Below are 22273 nucleotides of genomic sequence, written 5' to 3'. Positions count from 1 at the left end.
TCTAAGCATCTGACAAAGCCAACACACCCACACATACCCCAACAAACTGGCAGTCTGGTGTGCAATACTGACCCCAGTAAAGCCAGCAGGGGGTTTTACCACCACTTCAGTGTCGACAGGATTTCTCCCCTGTGGTTCCTGTCCTTGATCCTGTTCCCAGGTACACTTTTCCCTGTGGTCTGTCTCATCTTTCTGATCATTGTTTTCAAGGGCAAATATTGTCCCTGAGCACATTCCTGAAGTGCCCCACACAACCAGACATGTCTGGGGCCCTGCAGCACCAGTGTAACACACACAACTGAACGGATTGTCTGCATGAGGAGTAGTGGAAGACAGCAGCTCAGTATTTGAAGGTTTCTTTCCCAAAAACATTTGAGAAAGAGCAGTAATCTAATCCTACCTTTTCCACTTGCAGTGCCGTCTCCTCACACGACAATTTAATCAACTCTTGGGCTTTAGTGGTGTCTCCAGCTCTGTAAGCAGCCTGAATGCTTTCTGTAACGGGTGTCTGAATTATGGAGACTTCGCCAACTGTGGACTGCTTTCCACCCATGTCCACAGTTCCTGCAGCAAAAATAGAAAACAGGTGTCAGGAAGAAGTCCCTCTTTATTACTCAAGTACAGCTGCAACATCAATGCACCCTGGCAACACAAAGTGGTGAGTTATTAACAGTGAAATATTTACTGCATATGATTAAATAAAAAAGAGGAAAAAATGTCATTGCTAAATTTTCTGATATAAGAAAGTGATAATAAAGTACTTTCCAGCAGGGACATGAAACTGAAAGGGACAGCAAGTTCCCCAGTTGTTCCCAGAGGTGGTTTCCAAAGGAAGGTGTGAAGAAAGCTCACACGGACATGGACATATATGCTCTGCTGCAACCTGCCATGCTTGGCCCCTGGCTACAAGAAATCGGGGAAAAAATTGCTTATTCGCAATTGGTTAAAGTCCTTAAAGCGCACAGGTTTTCACAAGCAAACAAGGATTTTTTTTTTAAATAATATATATTTTAAATAGACACACGTAATTCAGGGGCTAGTTTAATGCAGTCTGGAGAAAGAAGTAAATTTGGACCAATCTATAACCGTCGGTAAATATCTTTGAATAATGCAGTCTGAAATCATCCATACATTCTGACTAACGCTTCTCATCAATTATTTAAATGAAGCTCGAATCACTCAGACACTGGAGACAGCTCCAGAGATTTGTGCCATTAAAAACGTGCCCGCATCAATAACCTTTCTCAGATGATGCAGAACGTGTGAAGGACAAACAACAGAAACGAAGGCAGATGAATGTGATATTAAATTACAGCACAATCAACAGCATCTCAGAGTTCATGTAATACGTACAGATGCCTCATAATTCTGTAGTTTTAGGGGGTACATGGAAAAAAAATAAAAAATCCAGCATTTGCTCTGGTATTTCGGAGCAGACCAGCCACCTGTAATGGACCTCTAAGAATACTGCTTGTTTTAATTCTCTTTTTCATAGACATCACAGGTAGGAAATGAAAATGATTCCTAGGCAGGTAACTGTTTAAAGGGGGATAGAAGAGAGAACTTTAAAGCAAAACAATTCTCCAATGTAAACGGTTCAGTACTGGCCTAGCGCAGATGGAAGCGAAGACTGCAGTTACTGCAACACGCAGCCTCCCCCGTGCTTGGTGCCCTGTGATGAAATCCCGAACCTACAGAGAAGCTCTGGAATTCCCCTTGGAGGAAAGAATGCCTCACATCGGAGATCCAAACCAGCTGGAGAGCTGAGCAGGAAGCCCTGCAGATCGGGGCTGACAGAACACAGGGATTTTAAGCAAGTTCCTATAAATAAATGCCGAAGAAGGGGCCGGTTTTATTTCCTTTCGGCCTGGATCCTAATTTGGGGGGCTATCACTCAAGATCCAGAGGTGGAGCCAATTCCTAGTGCACAGGCACATCCTTTCCAACAAAGCAATGAGCAGGGCCACCTCTCTGTTTAAACCATGGCCAGGGAAGGTGGAGGTACGAGTGTCTCATGGTCGGAGACTCCTTTAGGGTCCGGGAGACCCCAGTGTCACTTCCTCATCTACTAGGCAGGCCTCCAGGCACCTCCACACCCTGCTCACCAGATCTCTTTTTGGGGAAGCCTTTTCCACCTCTCCTGCCAGAACGGCCCTGCCGTGCAGTGGGGACGAGCAAATCCACTGGGCCAGCGCACACGAGGACCACAATTTCTCTAGCTGCAACACAGATCTTCCAACCCCAAATTAACTACATCTCGAGCTCACTTTTCCTCATTCTGACCCCCTCTTTCAGATGTGCCCATAGCTAAGTAATTCATGAGCAAGTGTGTATTACCAGGGCCACTACAAGGAAACTAAAGAAACGAGACAACAGTTCTATTGTAACCGAGGGAAGGAGGAACTCAGCAAGCTAGACCCCAACCCCAAGACAGCTTCTGTGTTTTACCCAGCGACTACTTCACGAATGTATTTGACTAATGTGTCATGCTTCCTCATGCATTTTTGGCCCCGCAAAACTTCTTAAATCTTTTCCAGCGTAACGGTGGAGCTATAACCACGGCTAACATCACCACTGGTAGGAGAACATGGGCTGGCCATCATCCGTCACGGACTTGTGGGCACTCTGGCACTGGAAGGTCTCAGATGGCTGGCTTCATGGAGCCCATATGCTCCCAGAGGTACCTGGCAAAGTCCTCAAGATAGTAATTTTAGTCCCTAAATGAAGTTTTAGCCCTGTCTTAGGCAAATAAGATTTTTCTATCGATCTAACAAAAACATACTAGTGAGGCTACGTTTGAACATCCATCAAGTAGAAGTCAATAAAAACCTCATTGAATGTAAGTAATCTGGGCAATTCTACTGTTTGAAACTGATATATTTGTATTTAAACATTCTTGGCAGAAAGACAGTGCTGCTCGTCGTTCAAGTTTCTCATATAGCTGTCATCAAAACTCCTTTCTGTGTTTGTATTTTGCAGAGTAAGTTGACCTCCTGCCTAAGAAGACCTGGGAAAAAAAACATGTCAAAGATCTTTGCCCTAAAAAAGATCTTGCAATTGAACTGATTTCAAGCCTGAAAAGAACAAAACCGACGAGTCACAGAGTGATAAAAAAGCTTGCCCTCAGCCAACAGCTGTACCCACATGATTCTGTCAAAGTGAAGTTGAGATTTCAAACATTAAGCGAGACAAGGTGGGCCATCTGCTCTTGGGTTCCCAGAAAACACCAAGCCACCCATCGCAAAGCTAAGCATCGCGTGAAGCAAATTACCCAATTCACAGAGGGCTTTCTGGTGACTTTAGAAATGATATACTGACTTCTAGTATAGGAATGGAAAATAAGAAGCAGCATATTTTATGAGCTCAGTTTATACTTGCCAGTAGGAAAAAGAAAGAGAAGTAAATTCTACTGACTAAAGACTGGTTTATTTCTAAAAGATGCATGACTGAACCATCATCAGTACTGCATTCATGTAGGCTGGGAACAAAATTTTGCCAATACATGCATCAGCCATTTTTAGCAAAAAATCTGGGCTGAAGTCCAAAGAAATTCTGCCTATGTCTTTAACCCTACAAATCTCATGTTTTTTACCTGAACACTTTGTGGCTGTCATAATAGGGTCTCCTCAAATCCATATACCCTTGAGCAACACGGTATGAGAGCAGTAAGTGACACTGAATGATGCTGAAACTCTGTTTTCAGACTTGATCCCACCATGTGCTGAGCATTTAAACCTGGATGTCCTAAAGTGCTTTCAATTCTTGGATTACACAGACTCAGGAACCAGCTTCTGCACTTTGCTCAGCAGGGTCTACATTATTTGGCAATGCATATGGCACAGCAAGTTACGATATTGTTACGATATACTTCTTGGGTACTCCTGTAATAAAAGGCTGCTAGAAACTCCAGAAGCTCTTACACACCCATTGTGATTTCCCTTGGTTTTTGCTTTATCACACACAGGTCCAGGACAGAGTTCCTGGGTCCACTGCCCCAGATCTATGCCCCTTACCTCTGAGGCTGCGGCAGGGAAGCAGATAAACGAAGCCTATTTGGACTGAGGAGGAATGGTGTGGGGTCATTCTCTAACATATTTGAATTTCCATGCAAAGGCGGCCACAGGCTTTACTCCCTAATATTCAGTCCCTATCTCTGCATCTTCTTTGTTTAGTTTCTCCACAGATCCACAGCTGCTTTGCTGGCTTTCTGCTAATGACTGTAAGCAAACCAAGCGCTGTTTGTAAAGGTAAAATGGGGGCACTTGCTGACGTTAAAAACATATCCTTCGTCTATCTCTCACAGCAATTAACAGCCTGCACCAAAGCAACTACCTTTGAAATCAGGAGTGGGAAATATTTCCAGTGTTTAATACTTTGGAAGTGTTTTTTTAAGTTTGGCTTTTCAGCAACAGCTTTTAATAAAGGCTAAAGGCAAGACTAATTTTCATTTTAAAAATATTCCAGTGGAAACAGCGATTATCAATATAAAAAGAGTGTTATTTTATTGCCATTCAGAGGTTACAGCAGCATTAATTTAAAAATGCAACAGACTGCACGGTCCCAGCTGAGAGAAGCAAAATGAAAATAGGTCTAATTAATAATAAGGGGTACCAGGAGAATGTCAGAGAGATATGCAGTTACACCCAGTCTTAGGCCGTGTTATTAGAGCAAGTGAAAAAAAGATAAAATTTCTAAACTGACATTATGCCATTATCAATAAAAAGGTGAGGGTCTGCAGGTCAATGCTGTGAATCAGCAAACAGCTGCATAACAGAACAGCACATCGTACAGATTATTACCTTTACGTCCCAAATCACTGCATCCCTGTCTTTGACATACAGCCTCTCAGAGATTTCAAGTGCTGCATTAGTCCCTTTGGTAAGGTAGGTGCTTGGGGAACTGACTAGGATATTTTTATCAGAGAAAGATATAAATGAGATGTTTAACACAGGATAAAATAGGGCAGGTAGCTAACTTACTCCACAACAGATTTACAACAATAATAAGACTTTAAAACTGCTACTGACCTTGTCATAATTTGTGCAGGTGTTTCCAGAGAGAGAAGCAAATCAAGATGATGGCTGTAGCACAGCCTCCCATTCGGCGATGCTCAGTCAAGCTATTAATTCCTTGGACCGTTAGCCATCCACCTCTGCTTCAGCACAAGCAGCTCTTACAGTGGCCACTGGCTGGCTGGCTGCTGCTTCGTCTGAATTAACTACTGCATTTTAGCCTTGACAGTTATTTTCATCTCCATGTCCCATTACGGTGAAATCCAAGCCTCTGGTTCAGAGAGGATCTGGGGATGGGGGTGGGCAGGGAGGCTGCCTTTCCGGGCTGAGCTCAGACATTAATTCCTCAACAGCACCAGATGGCTCCAGCTAACCTCCACCAGCTTAATCTTTGGCCATTTTGACTTCTGAGCACTGCCCCAGAGCTGAGGTCTAAAGCGCCCTGAATATTTAAAGTCACCCCTCCCAAACTCTTCAAAACTCACAAGAGTTGCTGGATGTTTTTTAATGCTGCTCTACCAAAGCTTTGGCAGGCTGCTCTGCAAAATTCATGGAAAGCCCTATTATTTCTGAGGCGCAGAGCTAGAGTCTCTGTAACAGACTCATCTATCTCCCATCGCTCTGAAAAACTCCAGATTAACGAAGCGAACAACAGCCAACAGGAAGCCTCCAGCGATTTCAAGGGATGATGGATCTGTCCTACATTGTGCTTTCCAATGAGATTGGGGGTGAAAATGTTTTTAATCCTACAGAAATTTCTGAGATACTGAAAAGTATTCCCATCCCAAGTCAGGAAGAAGAAACAAACCTCCATTTGCTACAATAATATATATATTTTTAAAAATCAGTCCAAGTCAGTCAGAATGGTTCATGAAACAAAGATACTTTCTGCGTTCCTTCTCTAATTCTCTAACACTTCAAAATAGCCTTTTTTTTTTTTTTTTTTCTAAGTTAGGAGGTTTCATTCATTCCTTACTTAAAAGACACAGTCACAGACCAAGATCTGGCCCCAGAAGGGGGCTGTTCCCCGCCTGCCCACGTGCCCCCAGTCCCGCAGCAAAAAGCCTGTGATCTATTTTGTCTTGTTTTCAGATCTAGGAAAAATACGTACGGCCCAATCCATTCTGGTATCGAACGAAGCCAGCAGGATTAAAGAGTGGTGAGGAGCACTTATAAAGGTCCCTGTGAGAAACTAAGGAGGGAAAGTTACGGGGAATCGGACTGCGGGGTGGCAAGAGGGTTTATCTGGGAAATCCAGCATCCCTGCTGCAGGGGACACGACAGAGCTGGGCTGTGTCCTTCCAACCCTAATTAACATCTCTTCTTAATGAGCGAGACCTGCCAGCTTCTCAGGACAATGAGAGAACCCTCCATGTGCACTTTTTCTTCCCATTTTATGTGGTTTGATTGCACCCAAACATCCATTATTTAAGCTAATTACTGGAATGGCTTTACACTACGATCTGCCTGCCAAGCCAGTGGAAAAGATGATATATTTAGTACAAATATAACCTGCCTCCACGACAGAGCTCACAACTGATGCTCACGGCCGCAAAAGTAAGCTTATAACCCTACAAAAGGCCAGACTCGAAGCATAGAAAAATGCTTTGAAGACAACAATTTAGTACCAAAGGGATCTTTTTCATCATTATTGCATAATCCAACATTATTTTAAAATCGTTTACGTGCCAGTACAATGCATGCCAACTGCTTAGCTGCAATAAATGTTTTCCAGCAAGCATACGGGATTTTGGAAAGGACATGCTGACAATTTTAGGTACAGCAATGCAAATTGACCAATTACCACCAGAGCCACTGGAAATTTTCTATTTAGAACCACTCTTAACCTGCAAGGAAAAAACATTTGCTAATGCAAATCTGAGAGGAAAAAATTAAGTCCTGGACAGCAAAATGCTCTGGACTCCTGCCTTTTTCAGGGCTCCAGAACTGAATTACGAAAACCAGACAGCTCAGAAAGCTTTAGCTCTACATGTATACAGTCATTTCTCCATCACCCAGGATAACGAGGGGAGGAGAGGGCAGAAAAGCCTCAAATACTAGCAACACTGAGACTTGGCAGGCTTTGGTGGACAGTAACACTGATCATGAAGCCTCTGCCTGTCACAGCACCGAGACAGGGTCGAAAATCTCTGCCAGGCCCGAGCAGGCTCCTGCATTTGTGCACGTGCCTCCCAGACTCTGCAAATGACTTGTTTTACCCAAGAAGTTCAAACAAAATAGTTATTTCTATTTTTATGACGTACAAAAGAGGCTCCACAAAGCCATGACAAGGAGTGTGACCACCAGAACAAACCCAGGGGGTCAGTGGGCGAATCACACCGGCAAGTGGAGGTAGCTCGAGGGTGAGTGACGGCGAGCGCCTCGTCCTCCTCCTGCGCTGCTGGGGCTGCACCCAGCCCCTCCCGGGCCGATAAACCCCACAGAAATCCCAGCTGGGAACGTAGGGAAACCTGGAAATTCACTGAAAGGAACCCGGCCTTCATCGTTGAGGATGATGGGTTTGCCCTCTCACCCGAGGACACGCGTCAGGCCTCACCAGCTTCACGGGCACGAGTTCAGCCCCTTCTAACCGTAGGAGTGCTTGAAGCATCAGGGGCCACAACACGTTTTTCAGTGGATGGACCGTTTCATGGTCCATGACGGTGAAGGCACCATCATCGCTGGTAGACACATTACAAGCTTCTGGGCAGGGGAGGAATGAGGTAGAGGCCAACCTCCTGCAAGGACCAAGCACAGGCTGGGTCCTGCAGTGAAGGGGGACCCCCGCATCCTTCCCTTACATCTTTGGGGTGCAAAGGACCAACAGAGACCACAGGGAATAGTGACACAGTGACAGAAATGCCACCATGTTGTTCCACTCCTAAGGTAGAGAGCCTGAGGAAAGGAAGAGAGCTCCAAATGGCCAGAGCCACGGCTGCGGTATTGAAAATACAAATGACTCAGCTCTAAGTGAAAGTTTCTATTTTTGTCTTTTGGCTCCAGTGATTTGGTTCCAATCCTACAGCTTGAATCATTCAGAAATATGCTTTTGCATGCAAGGCCAGCTATGCCACTCTTGCTTTCCAAAATTTAAATTGGAAAATATACATTAAGCATGCAGAAGTACGACCACGCTTTTGGGTTTTCTTCGTGTCCATTTCCAGGTATGGCTGGAAAGAGAGGATTATTAAATCATGAAAGGTGTCTCTAGCGAGGCCATTCCTGTCCAACTGAATCAAATATTATACCCGTGAAACCAAACCAGGCTTGGATTTCCATTTGAAATTTCATAAAATAGAATTTCACGGCTAACTCTGGTTTATTTTGAAACTTTCCTGTTTCCCTAATGTTCAAGCTTTCATCAGAATGGAAAAATTCCCATGCATCATTGTTTTCTTTCTTTCAGACTGATCGTTTACTCAATATTCTTCTAAAAAGTAAGTCGGCACTTACGCACACTGGGGAAGCACCAAGTCACAGTCAGCCCCCGTATGCTTCGTTCTCCTTAGACGTACATTTAAAGCCAGCTTAAGGGAGAAGCAAGTGCTTTGAGCCCCATTGTATGACAGGGCTCCTGGGCAGATGCTGTAACCTGCACAGTCGCCAGCGTCCTTCCTCCTTTTCCCAGGGAAGCACTGCAGGTCTCTTACAGAACCTGGATACATGAAGATTTTGGGAAGACTGGCCAGAAAGGAGGAAAAAAAGGGGAAGAAACATGAAAAAGATACGTAAAAATACCTTGCGTGACTCCAGTTTATCATGTTCAAGGAAGGCTATGACAATCTGGAGAGCTGAAGAAGATGAATTAAGAAATGGACAGTCTAATTACATGATTAGAGACGAAAAGAGCTTGGTTTGTTGAGCGTGGAAAAATGAAGGCTGGACAGGGATGTGAGCACTGTCTATAAATACATCCAGAGGGATACACCAGGGAAGAAGAGCTATTTATGTACAGGGTACAAACACATTTCAGCTGCCAATTAGAAGAAAGTTTAAAGTGTTAGAGGAATGAGGCTTTGGAACACTCCTCTAGAAAAAGCAGAAAGAACAGACAAGTCAACTCATTTAAAAGATGCTTTGAATAAGGTTTAGGAGGGTGACAGCAGGACACTGACCTACACATCCTTCCAGTCCTACAGCTTGCATTCCTACTTTACACCTGCGCTGAAGTTAAATCAGCTATCGGGCACCAACAGTCAATACCAACTTTCTTCAAAGTAGTCTTTGTTAAGAGAGGGTGTCCTTTATCAACCCCAAGAGGTTTGGCCACAGCAGAGTCAAAGGAAGGATGGAGCTGGGAAGGACACCAGAGAAAAGATATGAATGTGATACTCTGGAAAAGAAAAGAAAAAAGTTGGGAAAGCAAGGCTCTGCTCCAGCTTCTACTGAACTTGCTGTGAGCGCTTCCACCAGCATCCATGCAACAGAAGCAGGTCCTTAGAGGTTTCCAGGAGAAAATATCAAGTAGGGAAGATTACTTTAGCAGCTGTGTCTGGAACAGAACAGAAAGTTTTGTTGAAAAGGCCTCTGCTGTTGGCCAACGCAGTGCTGGTCCTGAATCAGGCTGCGTGACGATGTGCTGCCAAAAATGTAACGGGCTACCAAAAAAACCCCACCACCTTCCGTATCTGGTGACAAAACCTACAAGTGGCAAAAGTGTCTGTATTTGGGAGGGGAAACATTTCCCTTTCATCTTCCTGATGTCTGAGAATGTAAACATTAATTTCAGTGGACGAAAGACAAGGATTTTGTCTGGGAGGATGCTGTGTTCAACTGAAGGTGCGTGCTGTGAACCCACTGCAGCTTGCAGCATTTTCAGGTGGTTGCTCCACGGTAAAAAGGGCAAAACGAGGCAAGGCATGTTTCCTTCCTACCAACATATGATGAACACAGATCCAGTGCATGTGAAAACCTTGCCCAATCCATCCAAAAACACTTTAACAGCTTTTATTCATACCCTGTCATTGTGTGAAAAGTCCTAGGTGCAACACATTGGAGAGCTGTGACCGTGATTACAAGCCAACTTAAGGAGCTAGACATTTTTGTTTTCCAAGCTACATCTGAGATCTGAAAAGGGATCCTGTCCATTAGTGTTAAAAAAAATATGTTCCTGTTTGATGCAAAAATAAAAGCTTTTTCAAAGGCTCTTTGATGTGCAAGACAGAAAGACATGCAGGCAGATGCTGAAGGAGGTCTTGTCTTAAGCAATTACCAGCACTGCTTTTGAATCTTACTCCCTAGACAGAATTTTAATGTGAAATAGATAATCACACTGCAGAGCGTATCAGCTCTAAACCTTGTGGCTTTTCAATTAAGCAGCAATAACCTGTAGTCAAAATACTCCCTGCCCCACAAGGGAATAAAACAAACAACCCTGAACCAACTAAATCCAGGTGAAGCAATTCCGAAGATACACACGCTTTTAAAAGGTCTCGTTCTGAGCTCTCCTTGGGTAGCCAGGCCAGTTTTCCAAGCGATATTCTGATCATTAAAACAAGCAATGATGTAATTTCCACAGCAACCACAAACATACCAAGAATATTTGAGCTAAATTTATCCAGACTTCTTGTTTGAATCACTGCTTCGGTTCGTTATTTTTCCACGACTTTCAGCGGCGCGCAGAAAAGAAGCTGTGGGCAGCCTGGGACAGGGCTCTCTCTGCAGCAGTGTCTGAAATGCCAACCTTTGTGCCTGCAAGCCACTTAGCGACTATTAGAAGGGAATTTTGGTCGCTCTCCAGCTCCCATCTCCCCAGGTCCCTGCTCTTTCACCCTTCGCCCTCCTCCTCCCTTCCTGTAGCAGACTGACCCCTTCCCTCTCCTCCACACGGTGAGGCAACGCAAGGCTTGTCTTTGTGGCTGAGAAGTTCCCAAACTCACCACAGACCTGCTGTCCATCCCTCCAGGAGACGGTGAGCTGCAGAAGGAGGAACTCACACCAGAGCTGGTGCTGCTCTGCGGCAGACCCCCAGCCCTGAGGTCCTGAGCCCCACGTCCCACCACCAGCGCCAGGAGAGCTCAGCCTGGGGAAGGGGTCACCACCTTCACCGGCAGGTACACGCATCCCTGCTAAAAGTGCATCACCAACAAGACGTCACGGGTCTTCACCCTCTCTTCCAACACGGCCAAGGTGGCTGATTGCCATGGTGAGAGGCACTGGGTGTCTGCAAAACCTGCAGCATAACCTCTAAGATCTTACTCCATCGACACTGCTGTTGTTCTATAGGAATCTTTTCTTTTCAGCTATCACATTTTACCACGGTTGGACATGTCCTTGCTGACTCCATTTCAGTTTCATGATCAGCCTCACAGTTTGCCTGCCTGTCACCTAGCTGTACATGGTTTAAGGGCAGTCTGTTATTTCTCAAAGCACTCCTTTCTGTTTGTTTTGTTTGCTTGTTTACCAGAAACTTCAACCCACGCATCCCCTCTGACTGCAGGAGGGCTTTCTGAAGGTTGAAGGCTTTTCCTAATACCTACAGACTTCTTTTGTAAGGCCTCCCTTTAAGCTAAAGCAATGCACAAATTCAAAGCATGCACACACTGTCATCATGAAGCTACCAGTAGCCTAGATAAACGGGCTGCTGCTGCGGTTACGTATATGCAAAGAAGCAATGCTGACCCACTAATGAACACAGACTGATTAGGGAAAGGAATTAAATATCGGCCTAACTTGATGTAAAATCCAAGACAGAACCTATTAAGGGCCATAATTCACCTATGGGGCAGACTGAGAGCTGAATGGCATTAAATCCATCCCCCGACACCCTCATCTACAATGCAAACATTTCCTCTCAGTTAGCTGCCTGCTGCCAAGCGCAGCCCTGGCAGCTCCTTTATTGATCAGAGAAATGAAAAACAAACAAACCGCAGACCTGATGCTCTAAGGATCCCTGAAGATCGGATCCAGAGCCTGTTATGCCAGTGCAGAGACTTTAATGGGTCTTACATAAGGCTCCCAAAGGCTTTGGAGAGGATGAAAAAAAATAAATTCGTAGCACTTTCTTTAATGCAAGTATAAAATTGCCTGTAACATCACCGGCAAAACAGTAAATCAATTACAGGCCTGGTAAAGACCGAGTCAGTGTGAACTCTATCAATAGCTTTTTCCCCACTGCAACGGAGGATAACAGTTCTGCCTATGACCAGTGCCAACCTCACCTGCTTTATAATCAGTAAGGTAGTTAAGGGGTCCCTGTGTGCAGGTTCTCGGTGCCAAGGCTTTTCTTTAGTTCCCTTATCAGCTCATCCTTGTTTTTTCCAGGCGTCTTGACGGAGCTGTCTTAAGTTACATTTCAGTGTACCAATACATCTTAACTGGAAGGTGGAAAATAAAGCTGGATAAAAAGGTGGAAAATAAAGCTGTGTAGCAACAGATAATGCCATACAGAGCTCAGATAGGGACTGGTGTTCCACTACTGCCTGCACATCACTGCCTTTCAGGCTGGACTCTCTGCCCAGCGGGGTCTGTACTGCACCGCTGGCTCTCCCTGCAGCTCTGCCCTCGAGTTCAAGAGCAGACTGGCTTCTGCGGCATCTACTAGGAAAAGCTGATCCTGCCACCACTAAGACCTAACTGCTCCTTTACATCCCGTGACTCCAGAGGGGCACAGCACCCCCAAGCCAAACTCCCTACTGGCACAAGCACCCATTTTCCAAAGCAAACAGTTCCTTCAGACGCCTCCGATTCACAATGAGAGGCATCTCCCAGGGCATGTTCCGAAGAAGAGCACTTAGCATCCAGACTCTGAAAAATCAGTTCAGAGCATCTCAAACGAGGCACCTAACTGCACATGTCCCCGCGTTCACTGCCCTTTTGGGAAACCCTGCCTGGGCTCAGCGGGATGGCGCAACACGGCTGGGCTGCAGTCTGCAGAGGAGAGCAGGCTCAACCACAGGCATGTTCTGCTGGCCTTCCGCATTAGCAGTTGGCCCCATGTGAGATTTCACCACTTCTGTATGAAGTGTGTATTTAAATATGTTTAAAAATACAAGCCTATTACTGCTTTACCAGTGTACTTCCTATTCCTGCCTAGCACTTCCTACTTCTCCTTCTGCAGGGCATTGCTGAGACTAACTCACATACGATACCTGTTCTATTTTTTGTGTCCTCCCACACTGCCTTTTTTTTTTTTTTTTGCTTGTAGGAATACTTTCAATTCACTTTTTAGACTCAAATTAACTTGCAGCTTAACAAGTAGGAAGAAAAACAGAAAACCTACAAGGCTCGTTGCACAGAACTTCAAGCAAGCAGCACGCTTTGCAGGCCTCAAGTGTGCTCAGGTCGCTCCCCAGATGCTCTCCTGGCCCTCCACCCTGCCACACCATCGTAGCAGACTCAGGCGACGCTACTACCTACACTGTGAGGATGGGAAAAAACAGGGCAGAGAGTGCAAGTACCTTTTTCCTTCTCACACAGTGCAACATGCCTCAGATGGGGCTAAGGTGATGTGCCCTGAGACACAGCTGCTGGCTGTAGCCCCACGCACAGAGCTGTAATGCGAAGCTTCACACGGGACTTTCACAAGGAACAAAGTGATACCAGGGGTGCTGCACACACCAATTTTGGCTTCTTCCTCTATTCAGCTGGAAAAATTTATAAGCAAAGATATTCACGCCACCAAACGCAAGCTCCTGTCCTTCACGTGTAAGGCACCAAAACCAGCCGGGCGAACAGCGAAGGAACGACAGCAGAGATCTCATCTGGAGGCCACGCACAGGGTGGGCCCTGGCTACTTGTAGGGCTAACCCCCTGTGAGCTAACCTCAGGCTATCGCCACTCGATCGCTTGTGAAACTTTCCGTACAGAATTGCACCAGCTCCTGCGCGGTGCCTCTGATAAAACGACCCGTTAGCTCCTCCGGCTCAGCTCCTCGGACTTGGGCTGGAGACTTGCCTGTGATTCAGGAGGTGGCAGCAGCTCTCCCTCTGAGTCAGTGCTGAGCCACGGCCGAGGCAGGATTGCAAAGGTCGCTGCCATCGTGGGTCGCCTCTCCCGGATAAAATATGAAGCCCCGGGAGCTGCAGGGCCACCACGGCCCCTCTGACACATAGCTGGTCTGCCCCAAATTCCAGCACGGGTCAATATATTCTGTCTACTTGCCTGCTCTCTCATTTTAACATCCGTGTCCCTTTTCCAGGCATACTGCATGGGCAAACTTCCCTCAAAAAAAAGTTGTGAATGCCACAAAATTTCAAGCACCTCTCACCGGCATCGTTGCTCCTCATTATGTAAAATTATATACATTACAATGCAGCACAACTTTTCAATATTCATCTCTAGATTTAGCAGGAGAGAAGAGACACCCTCTGGTGCGTTGGGAAGATAATCCAATTCCAGCTCAGAGACACACACAAAGGGCACACGAACACTCTGGGACTTTGAATAAAATTCTCAGTAAGAGAGATAAGCTCTCTAACAAAACTATTCTTACATTTCAGAGGACGATGATTGCTTTTCTACATCTTTGCTGAAATGTCTCCTAGAAACTCATCTGAGAATTAAATGCTAGCTGTAAAATTTTGTAAGGTTCAAAGAAAACAAACAGCCTGTAGAAAGGAGATGAATCTCTGTTATGTTCTAGACATTCATGTGGTGATATCTTTGGGCTTCCATTGTATTTCCTACAAGAACCACATTATGTCACCTCCATTATATTATGCAGAGCTCTTTAACCCAGTTGAAAAAAAAAAAAGCACACTGCTTCATGAGATACTGCAGCCGCCCCCATACCTCTGCTCGCTTTCTTTCTTTTAATTAGGATAACATGAACCAATCTAGGAGAGGGGAAGCCAGGTCTGAAGAGGCGAGGGAGGTGCTGACTGCACCCGAAGGGGAGCATCATTCTGCACTCCAGTGACAAACCCTCCCTGCTCTGCTGGCAGCGGCCAGCCAAGCCCCGCGGCATCCCCAGAGGCTGCGCAGGGTCCAGTGGTGAAACACGGCTCGCCCGCTTTCGGGGGAAGCGGGCATCCTGCTGGGACACTGGCGAGATTCCTGCCACAGTCAAGTGAAGCAGCAGCGGAGACACGAGCAGATGCAGTGAGGTGAGCTCACGTTATCGTGCGTTACACTTGCTGACTTGTATTAGTGACGCCGTGGGTGCATTCTCCTCGTGAAGATCTGGCCAAATGCACAGCTGTCAGGAAAAAAAGCCCTAAAGCCTTCCAGGCACCGGTGTACCTTGTGAAAGCTCTCGCACCCTACGCCCATCCTTCCTGCCTGAAAGCAGGCTCCAAGCTTTTGGGGTGCTAAGGGGGTCCTCAGCGCTGCAGGAACCATCTGCGGTGTCACTTCCCCGCGGGTCCCACTGAATGGGAGCAGGAGGCTGCATCCAGGCTGTGAATAGACGCATGTAAACAATCGATTCAAATGTGGAGGCTGAATGAGTCACTGCATTCCTGCATTCAAGTTGTGTAACAGGATCCAAACGCAGAACGAGGACCAGCTAACTTAGGGAGTGGACCAGCTAGCTAATAACAATTATTCTTGGCAGGACTCAGTCCAGAAAAAAATGAGTTTAAACACGTACAGTATGCTTATAAAGAACTAATCCACCAGGGCAGCACCAGGTCTTAAGCTTTCCTAGGGTCACTTGGCCAGTCTTCCAAAAACTGTTTATCAAATAAAACAATCCAGGCATGTAAGGATAGAAGAGTTATACCAATAAGATTTGTATGCCTCCAGTTAGCCAGTTTAACTGAATATATTTACATAACAAACACGTAAGAAATTTCTCAGAATAAAAAACATTCACAATGTAGAAAATAATTTATACCTTTTCCTCTTCTCAATTCATTATTCACTCAAACTAATTTGCTTATTTGCTGTATCTTTAAAAAGCAAGAAGAACTTGTCAAATCACTATTGCAGAACAAAAATTTAGCAATTCTTAACACTTAGCACAGATTAAAATTCTTCTCATGAAGAATACTTCACATAGCTTAGTATTCAAACGGAGTTAATTTCTTCCAGAGAGAAACTCATACGATAGAATTCAACAATTTTAAAGATATTCAATAACCAAGTGCTTATGATTATTAGAGATACAATGCTAAACAATGAAAGCAAAACCAAACAAAATCAGTAGCACAGAATAAGCAGAATACATACGGAGAGTGGAAAGAGTTCCCAGAGCTCCCTGTGACGCTGGTGAGAAACGTCTTTAGACAAGATAAGGCAGCCTCTGAATAAAGTACCAGGTTTTGCTTCATAGTTGCTGATAAAATCCAAAATAAGGCTGCAAAAACATTAGCTTCTACTGAAGCCTGCTTACTCACTACAAAGCGTCAAACACACCTTCATCCCACACTTAAAACGCAGATGCCGCCTCCTAATGAACTGCTTGTTGCACGGGGGGAATACCATTATACAATAAGCAGAAGGCTATTTCTTGATGCAGAAACATAACTGGGTTTTGGCTCAGAGAAGTACAGCACTGCCTAGGAACTGAAGGGTTCTGCATTAAGAAACAGCCAAAAATAATTTGGCTGTTCAAAAAAACCCACAAAACTAATTAACAGGAAACAACCTGAAGCTTACATCCCTTCCTAAAGAGAAATTTCCACCTATGGATTTATTATGTTGTATAAATGCAGACCTCCTAATCCATCCCACCAATGCATTACTGTAAGTCACTGAACCAAAGCTCAGAGCAAAACTGGAGCAGGCTAGTATCTGTTCAGCCTGAGAAACGATGCTCTGATTTTAGCAGCTTTCATACCCTGAATACACATTGCATCAGTGGCTGGGAACATATTTGCATTCGCATGCTGAAAAAGCACAGATCTTGTAAAACATATTTAGGAACTGCTGAGACATGATACATATATTGACTAATTCCGTAGGCTTTGGGAGAAAATTGGTCTTCAGAGAAATGCTATTCTTATCACCTGAACAGTCCAACGTCACTCTCCTTGCAAGTATAACTCCTCGTTCTGTGCTGTAGATTTTCTAAAATTAAGGCTCAAAGCACTCAAAGATCTTTCATATATTCAGATTTCATTGAAACTAAGTGGCAGCTGGCTAGCGAGTTCTCTTAAAACCTTCCACTCCCAACTGGAACAGGAAAGAAAAAAATCATCCTATTTACCATTCTGTGGATCCATGTTGCTCTCTCTGGAAACAGCGGATTCCTCAGTTCCCACACACCAGTACATTCTGGGTCGTAGTTGTGAAGATTCAACAGGCAAACTTTCTGCAGCACTTGAAATTGAGTAGTGTTGTCAAAGCTGAATGATCTCTGTCAATTAAGTGCAGGAACGGAGCGACTGCTAGTGAGCACCATCTTGAGGAACCATAATTTACCCTGTTTAAAAATAAACGGTAAAACAAATTAATCATTCTAGTAGAGAAAGTGCAAGATGCTTATTCCTGTCTGAATGTTACTTTGCAGAAAAGCACTCATCATCCTATGCAAATATAAATACAATTATTTCCATAAAAGTTTTGTTCAAAGAACACAACGTGAATTAACAGAGGAGACTAACAAAGCCTGCACTATAGAAAAGATAAATGTTCCCAATTTTTCTCCACCAAAGCTGACTCTTTGGTGAGTCTTCGGGTGGAGGGTGGAGGGGGTGGGCAGGGGTCACAGCTGCAGTTTGATTCTCCACAAGCCAGTGTAAAGGCAGAGCATTGAAACGACAAAATGCAGCTGGAAAAATCCTAAATGCAACCTCAAAACCTTTCCCATCCGCAAAGAAGACTGTGGCTGTTGTGCAACTCCACCGTGAGAAACTGAAAAATAGTGACATGGTTACTGAGACCATTCTCTATAGAAAAGAAAAAACAGAGCTACGAGAAACACACCAGCTTCTTTCCCCTCTGCCCAGTCCTTCTAGAGAAGTCCAGCGCTCTCGGAGCAGCAGGCTTCTTCAAACACGTCCAGGGAGGCAAACCAAGCCCTTAGGAGCTCTCGGAGGTTGGCTGCTGCTGTACAAGACAGCTCTGAAGAAGACTGCACAGCTCAGTCTCCCAGGGCTTCTGACTTCTTCAAATCTGCACACCTGCGCATTTTCTCTCTTCCACCGCTACAGGTGAATTTGCAGCATGTGCCCAGCCAACGCCAGCGCTCCTTCATTTTCTGCTTTCAGTTTCAGCCCGTGAACGCCTCTCAGATGTAACACAGTGCCCTTTACCTTTGATCCTTATTAGATTTTCTCATGCTCGGTGCGTGATGCTGAGGTTTTGATCCAATTTGGCAAAGCACATAGCCCACCTCGTGCTTCAGCAAGCAAGACCCAGGTGCATTGCTTCGTGAGCAGAGGTGGCTTTTGTGCTGGGATCGGGATCAGGGAGTGCATAAGGACACATGGATCCATCCCCACTCTTCAGAAAGCTGCCTGCTCCTCCCTCATTACACAGCATTTTAACCACAAGCCAACACCGTTAAAAAATACTGAACGCTACATCAACTGTTTCCAGGCAAATACTTGAGTTTTAGGCGCACTTAGAGCAAAACTGAGCTTCTGATGACCCCTACTTTGTGGTGCCGGCAGCAGGAACCAAAACTCACAGCCCAAGCGCCGTGCACATCCTGCAAGCTGGGCAGCGGGCGAAGCCACAGGCTGCGGTTTGGCTCTGGGGTGTTTTTCAAAGATGGGAAAAATGATTTGGGTGCCACACAGCAAATAACGACACGGACTGAGAGGCGTGGAGCGGGCTACAGGCAAGCTCTTTCACGCACCCCCACAGCCCAACGCCTCCTTCGCGGCAGCACGGCCGCAGCTCCAAGCAGCCGCAGATGTCCGCGCAGCCAAGCACCAGTCCGTCCGTCCGTCCATCTGTCTGTCCGTCCCTCCCCACCACAGACTGCAGCAGACACGTGGGGATGTCGGGGAGGCTGCTGTGCCTCCCAAAAGCTGTCCTGGTTGTTCCCTCTGAAGATGAAGGGGACGTGATGCTCGCAGCACTGAGCCCCTGCCTTCCCGGCACCCTCACTGTCAACGTGCTGAGCAGCTACATCAGAAGAAACACTTCCCCATGCAAAAACCAACAGAATAACTCTTTTTAGCAGATGCTGGTTTTTGAAGCGTTTCCTTGCTGTACAACTGGGGCACACCACGTCTGAAAAGCTTTGAGAAAAATCACCCCGCTCCCAATGTTTAAGTCTCTACCCGGATTACTGCCCGGGATGAAACTTTCCTTGTACACAGGGAAAGGAAAAAACTTAGGTTAATATTTTTCCTGAAACTTTGATGATCAGTTCCCTTTAACGTCAACTAGTGAACGCTTTAGCTGTAAGTGCACTGCTGCCACACAGCCCCCATGCAGGCAGTACTGCTCCTGTATTTCCGTATTTTGGGACCTTTGTGTATATACTAAAAACGTCCCTGCAGTGCTGTTACCTTAAGCAAGATGCACTCAACTGCAACACGTGCAAACACCAGGTCTTAATTTGATTTAGGGAGAGAGAGCGCCTGGAAAAACAGCACTACTTGGGTGCTACGAGCTCTGAAGAATCTCATTCAGGAGAGAGACTGTGAAGAATACATCTGGGTGCAGGTTTACATCCTGCCTCATGTATTCCCAACGTCTCTCCTGAGCCTCCGTTACCGCCAGCTTTTGGTTAACACCCCAGCACACCCGGCCGTGGCTGCTGCGCCCGGCATCACTTCCCAACCCACAAGCAATCTCCAAAAACTTCAGTTCTTTGACGAAACCTCCTGATGCTTCCGAAGAGCTCATTTAAGGCCCGGAGCTGTGACAGACAAGGCAATGGGGTCTGGAGAGGCGGATGGCACCAGTGGGGCTGGGGGCTCGGATGGGTGCCCCCAAAAGGGCCTGGTGAAGGCTCCCCAGGAAGCAGCAGTGACTGCCTGGTGAGGAGCAGAGTGTGGCTCAGATCTGTCACCTGCTGAGGGCCTTTCGGCGACACGAAAAGCTGCAGAAAGCAGCAAATCGCTGCTGCCCCCTTCACAAAGCGGGAGCCGAGAGAGAGTAAGCCACCCTGCGCCCTACCCGGGTGTAAAGCTCACCAGGAAGCAGGAGCGTAAATCACACCCAGCTTCCCTTGGGTCTCCCCTCTTCTTAGCGGCCACGCCGAGGGGCCGAGAGCAACAAGGGGCTTTTACCCGGGCCGGGCCGGGCACGGCAGAGCCCCCGGCGGCCACCCCGAGCCGAGCCGCCCCTCGCGCGCTTCCTCCTCCCCGGGGCAGCGCCTCCCGCCCGCCGCTTGCTGAGGAGAAGCAGCCCCCCCCTCGCCCAAAAACTTCGCTCCCAACTTTTACTTTGCTTTTATTTCTTTTCAGCTCCCCCCGCAGCGTGCTCAGCCCCCCCCCCCCACAAAGCCCCTCGCCGCCTTCCCCTCAGCGCGGCCCCGGCGGCGGGGGCAGGTGCGTGCGGGGCGGCCGTACCTCCTGCGTCCTGCCGGGGCTCGGCGCCTTCTCCTCCTCCTCCTCCGGCCGGCCGCCCGCCTCGCTGTGCGGCTCGGGAGGCGGAGGGAGGAAGGAAGGAAGGAAAAGGAGCGGGGCAGCAGCGCGGCGCCTCCTCCGCCACCGGCCCCCGGAGGCCGCGGTGAGGGCGCGGGCGGCGCCCCGCGGGGCTCGGCGCCCTCCGCCATGCCGGCGGGCCCGGGCTGTGGTGAGGGGGCTCCATCCTGACCGGTCCCCCCCCAGGATAGAGGGGCTGCTGCGGGCCTCACAGCCTTCTCCTGGGGGCTGCCTCTTCCCCCTGCCCTGGGGCGCGGCCCGGCCCGCTGAGGGGACGTGAGGGGACGCGGTGGGTGAGCTGCCCCTCTCCCGGGCTCCATCTCGGGACACGCTCACCCATCAGCAGTTGGTATCAGTACTCTCACTGGGCACGTCTACACAGGCTTATGCTGCTTGTTTTATTTATTTATCAATAATTTTTTCAGAAAAGATTGGTTTCTGGAGGTGAAGCAGCTGAAGCCCCCGTCTCTCAGTCACGTTATCTGGATGGCTTCGACGTCGCTGCCAACCCGCTGCTGTGCCACGCAGTTCCCGGAGCGCAGGTATCAAGCTGGAAGTGACTCCTGTAGCTTCGTGTTGGAGGCTTGGCCTTACCGATATAGAGACGTTAAAGGGGACTTACCAGAGTCCAACGTTTGCCTGTTTCAGAGCCCTGCTCAGGGCTTTGACTGAGACAGTTTCACAAAGTTGAACATATTTAATGAGGCAACAGATATAACAGTTTCAGAATTGCCACTGATAAATACAGTAGCGCTAATATACAATAATAATGCAATAAAAATGCTATCCCAGGTATTATTCCTCGCCGAAAGGTGCAGAGCTTACCAAGAAGGTGTCCCTGTCTTGGTGGAGGAGGAGCGCAGCCCGTTGACTGCCTCTTCTAGGTTTCCAATTCCTTCTCCCCCCCAGCTTTTCTTTTTTCCTCCAACTTTTTTTTTTTTCCCCACACTTTTTTTTTCCCCTAACACTCTTTTATATCCTAACCTTACCTGTTCCCTTCCTGGGGTGACATTTAGCATGATTTGGTTGAAGAGTTGAGTACTATAGCCACATATGTTTAGCATGTACTTTATTAAGCTCATTATCATATTCAGGGTGTGTTAACTTTAATATTCATTTTATACGTAATGAAGCAAAAGGTTTCACTCAGGCACCATGGCCCTCAAGATTCTGTTCTGCCACCAAAACAGGGCCGTCCCACCAACAATAGACTCCCTTCCTCAGCAGCCTCTCATACCGAGCCTGTGGCCCTCCATCCACAAAGTTGGTATAAGAAACAAGAACCAGCTGCTCAACTTTCAGCCCCTTTGCCCGAGGCTGGTCCTTATCAGCGATGCTGACAAGCCTGACTCTTCTCCACGCAGAGTTAATCTGAGATTTGTTTCTTTGAAAATTGCTCCTTTTCCAGATTGTGGAGGGAGTTTGCGCCTCTTTCGAAAAGCAAAGCCCAAGATCGCCCCCTTTCTTCCGAAGGTGCTACACATGCTGCGCTCCAGCTATTGTGTTGGTGTTGCACACGTCCTTTCCTCATCACAACCCAATTCATTTCCTGATACCAGGGGACTTTCTTCGTGTGTGTTTTGTGTGTTTGTTTGTTCCCTGGCCCAAACCAAGAAATGGGTCTCTGATGATTTCCTGAGGAGGGAAAAAGCCATATTCATTCACTGAATGGCTGCTGCGGTCCAAGATTTGCTCTAGGGTGTTTCTTTGTTATGATTATGGAGACACAGAGAGGATGGGTCTTCATTGGTGCTTTTACCCGTGTTCAGGTGCCCGCTAATCTGCTTTTAGCTGCAACCATGTGAGTGCTATCTGTTTAGCACCCTTTCC

At 46.8% G+C, this 22273-nt stretch overlaps 1 protein-coding gene and 1 long non-coding RNA gene across 6 annotated transcripts in view; one reads left to right on the top strand and one right to left on the bottom strand.

Moving 5' to 3' along the window:
- Positions 1–20480, bottom strand: part of LRRK1 (leucine rich repeat kinase 1) — a 76610-nt gene extending 56130 nt beyond the window's left edge. The window contains 3 exon segments of the mRNA XM_040569486.1: positions 401–564; positions 17104–17319; positions 20369–20480. Coding sequence (XP_040425420.1) covers positions 401–564; positions 17104–17170 — 231 coding nt within the window. The 5' untranslated portion in view covers positions 17171–17319; positions 20369–20480.
- Positions 5833–21222, top strand: LOC121075828. 5 transcript variants are annotated; one of them, XR_005823178.1, is made up of 2 exons: positions 5833–15058; positions 20869–21222. It is a non-coding gene; the product is annotated as an uncharacterized LOC121075828 (long non-coding RNA). The 5 variants fall into 5 exon arrangements; XR_005823180.1 differs by lacking the exon at positions 5833–15058 and adding an exon at positions 19117–19952; XR_005823179.1 differs by lacking the exon at positions 5833–15058 and adding an exon at positions 20441–20528.
- The last annotated feature ends 1051 nt before the right edge of the window (positions 21223–22273 follow it).

The sequence above is a fragment of the Cygnus olor genome, chromosome 11 (genome assembly GCF_009769625.2).
Source record: "Cygnus olor isolate bCygOlo1 chromosome 11, bCygOlo1.pri.v2, whole genome shotgun sequence".
Lineage (NCBI taxonomy): Eukaryota > Metazoa > Chordata > Aves > Anseriformes > Anatidae > Cygnus > Cygnus olor.
This window is presented reverse-complemented; position numbering and strand designations above follow the sequence as displayed.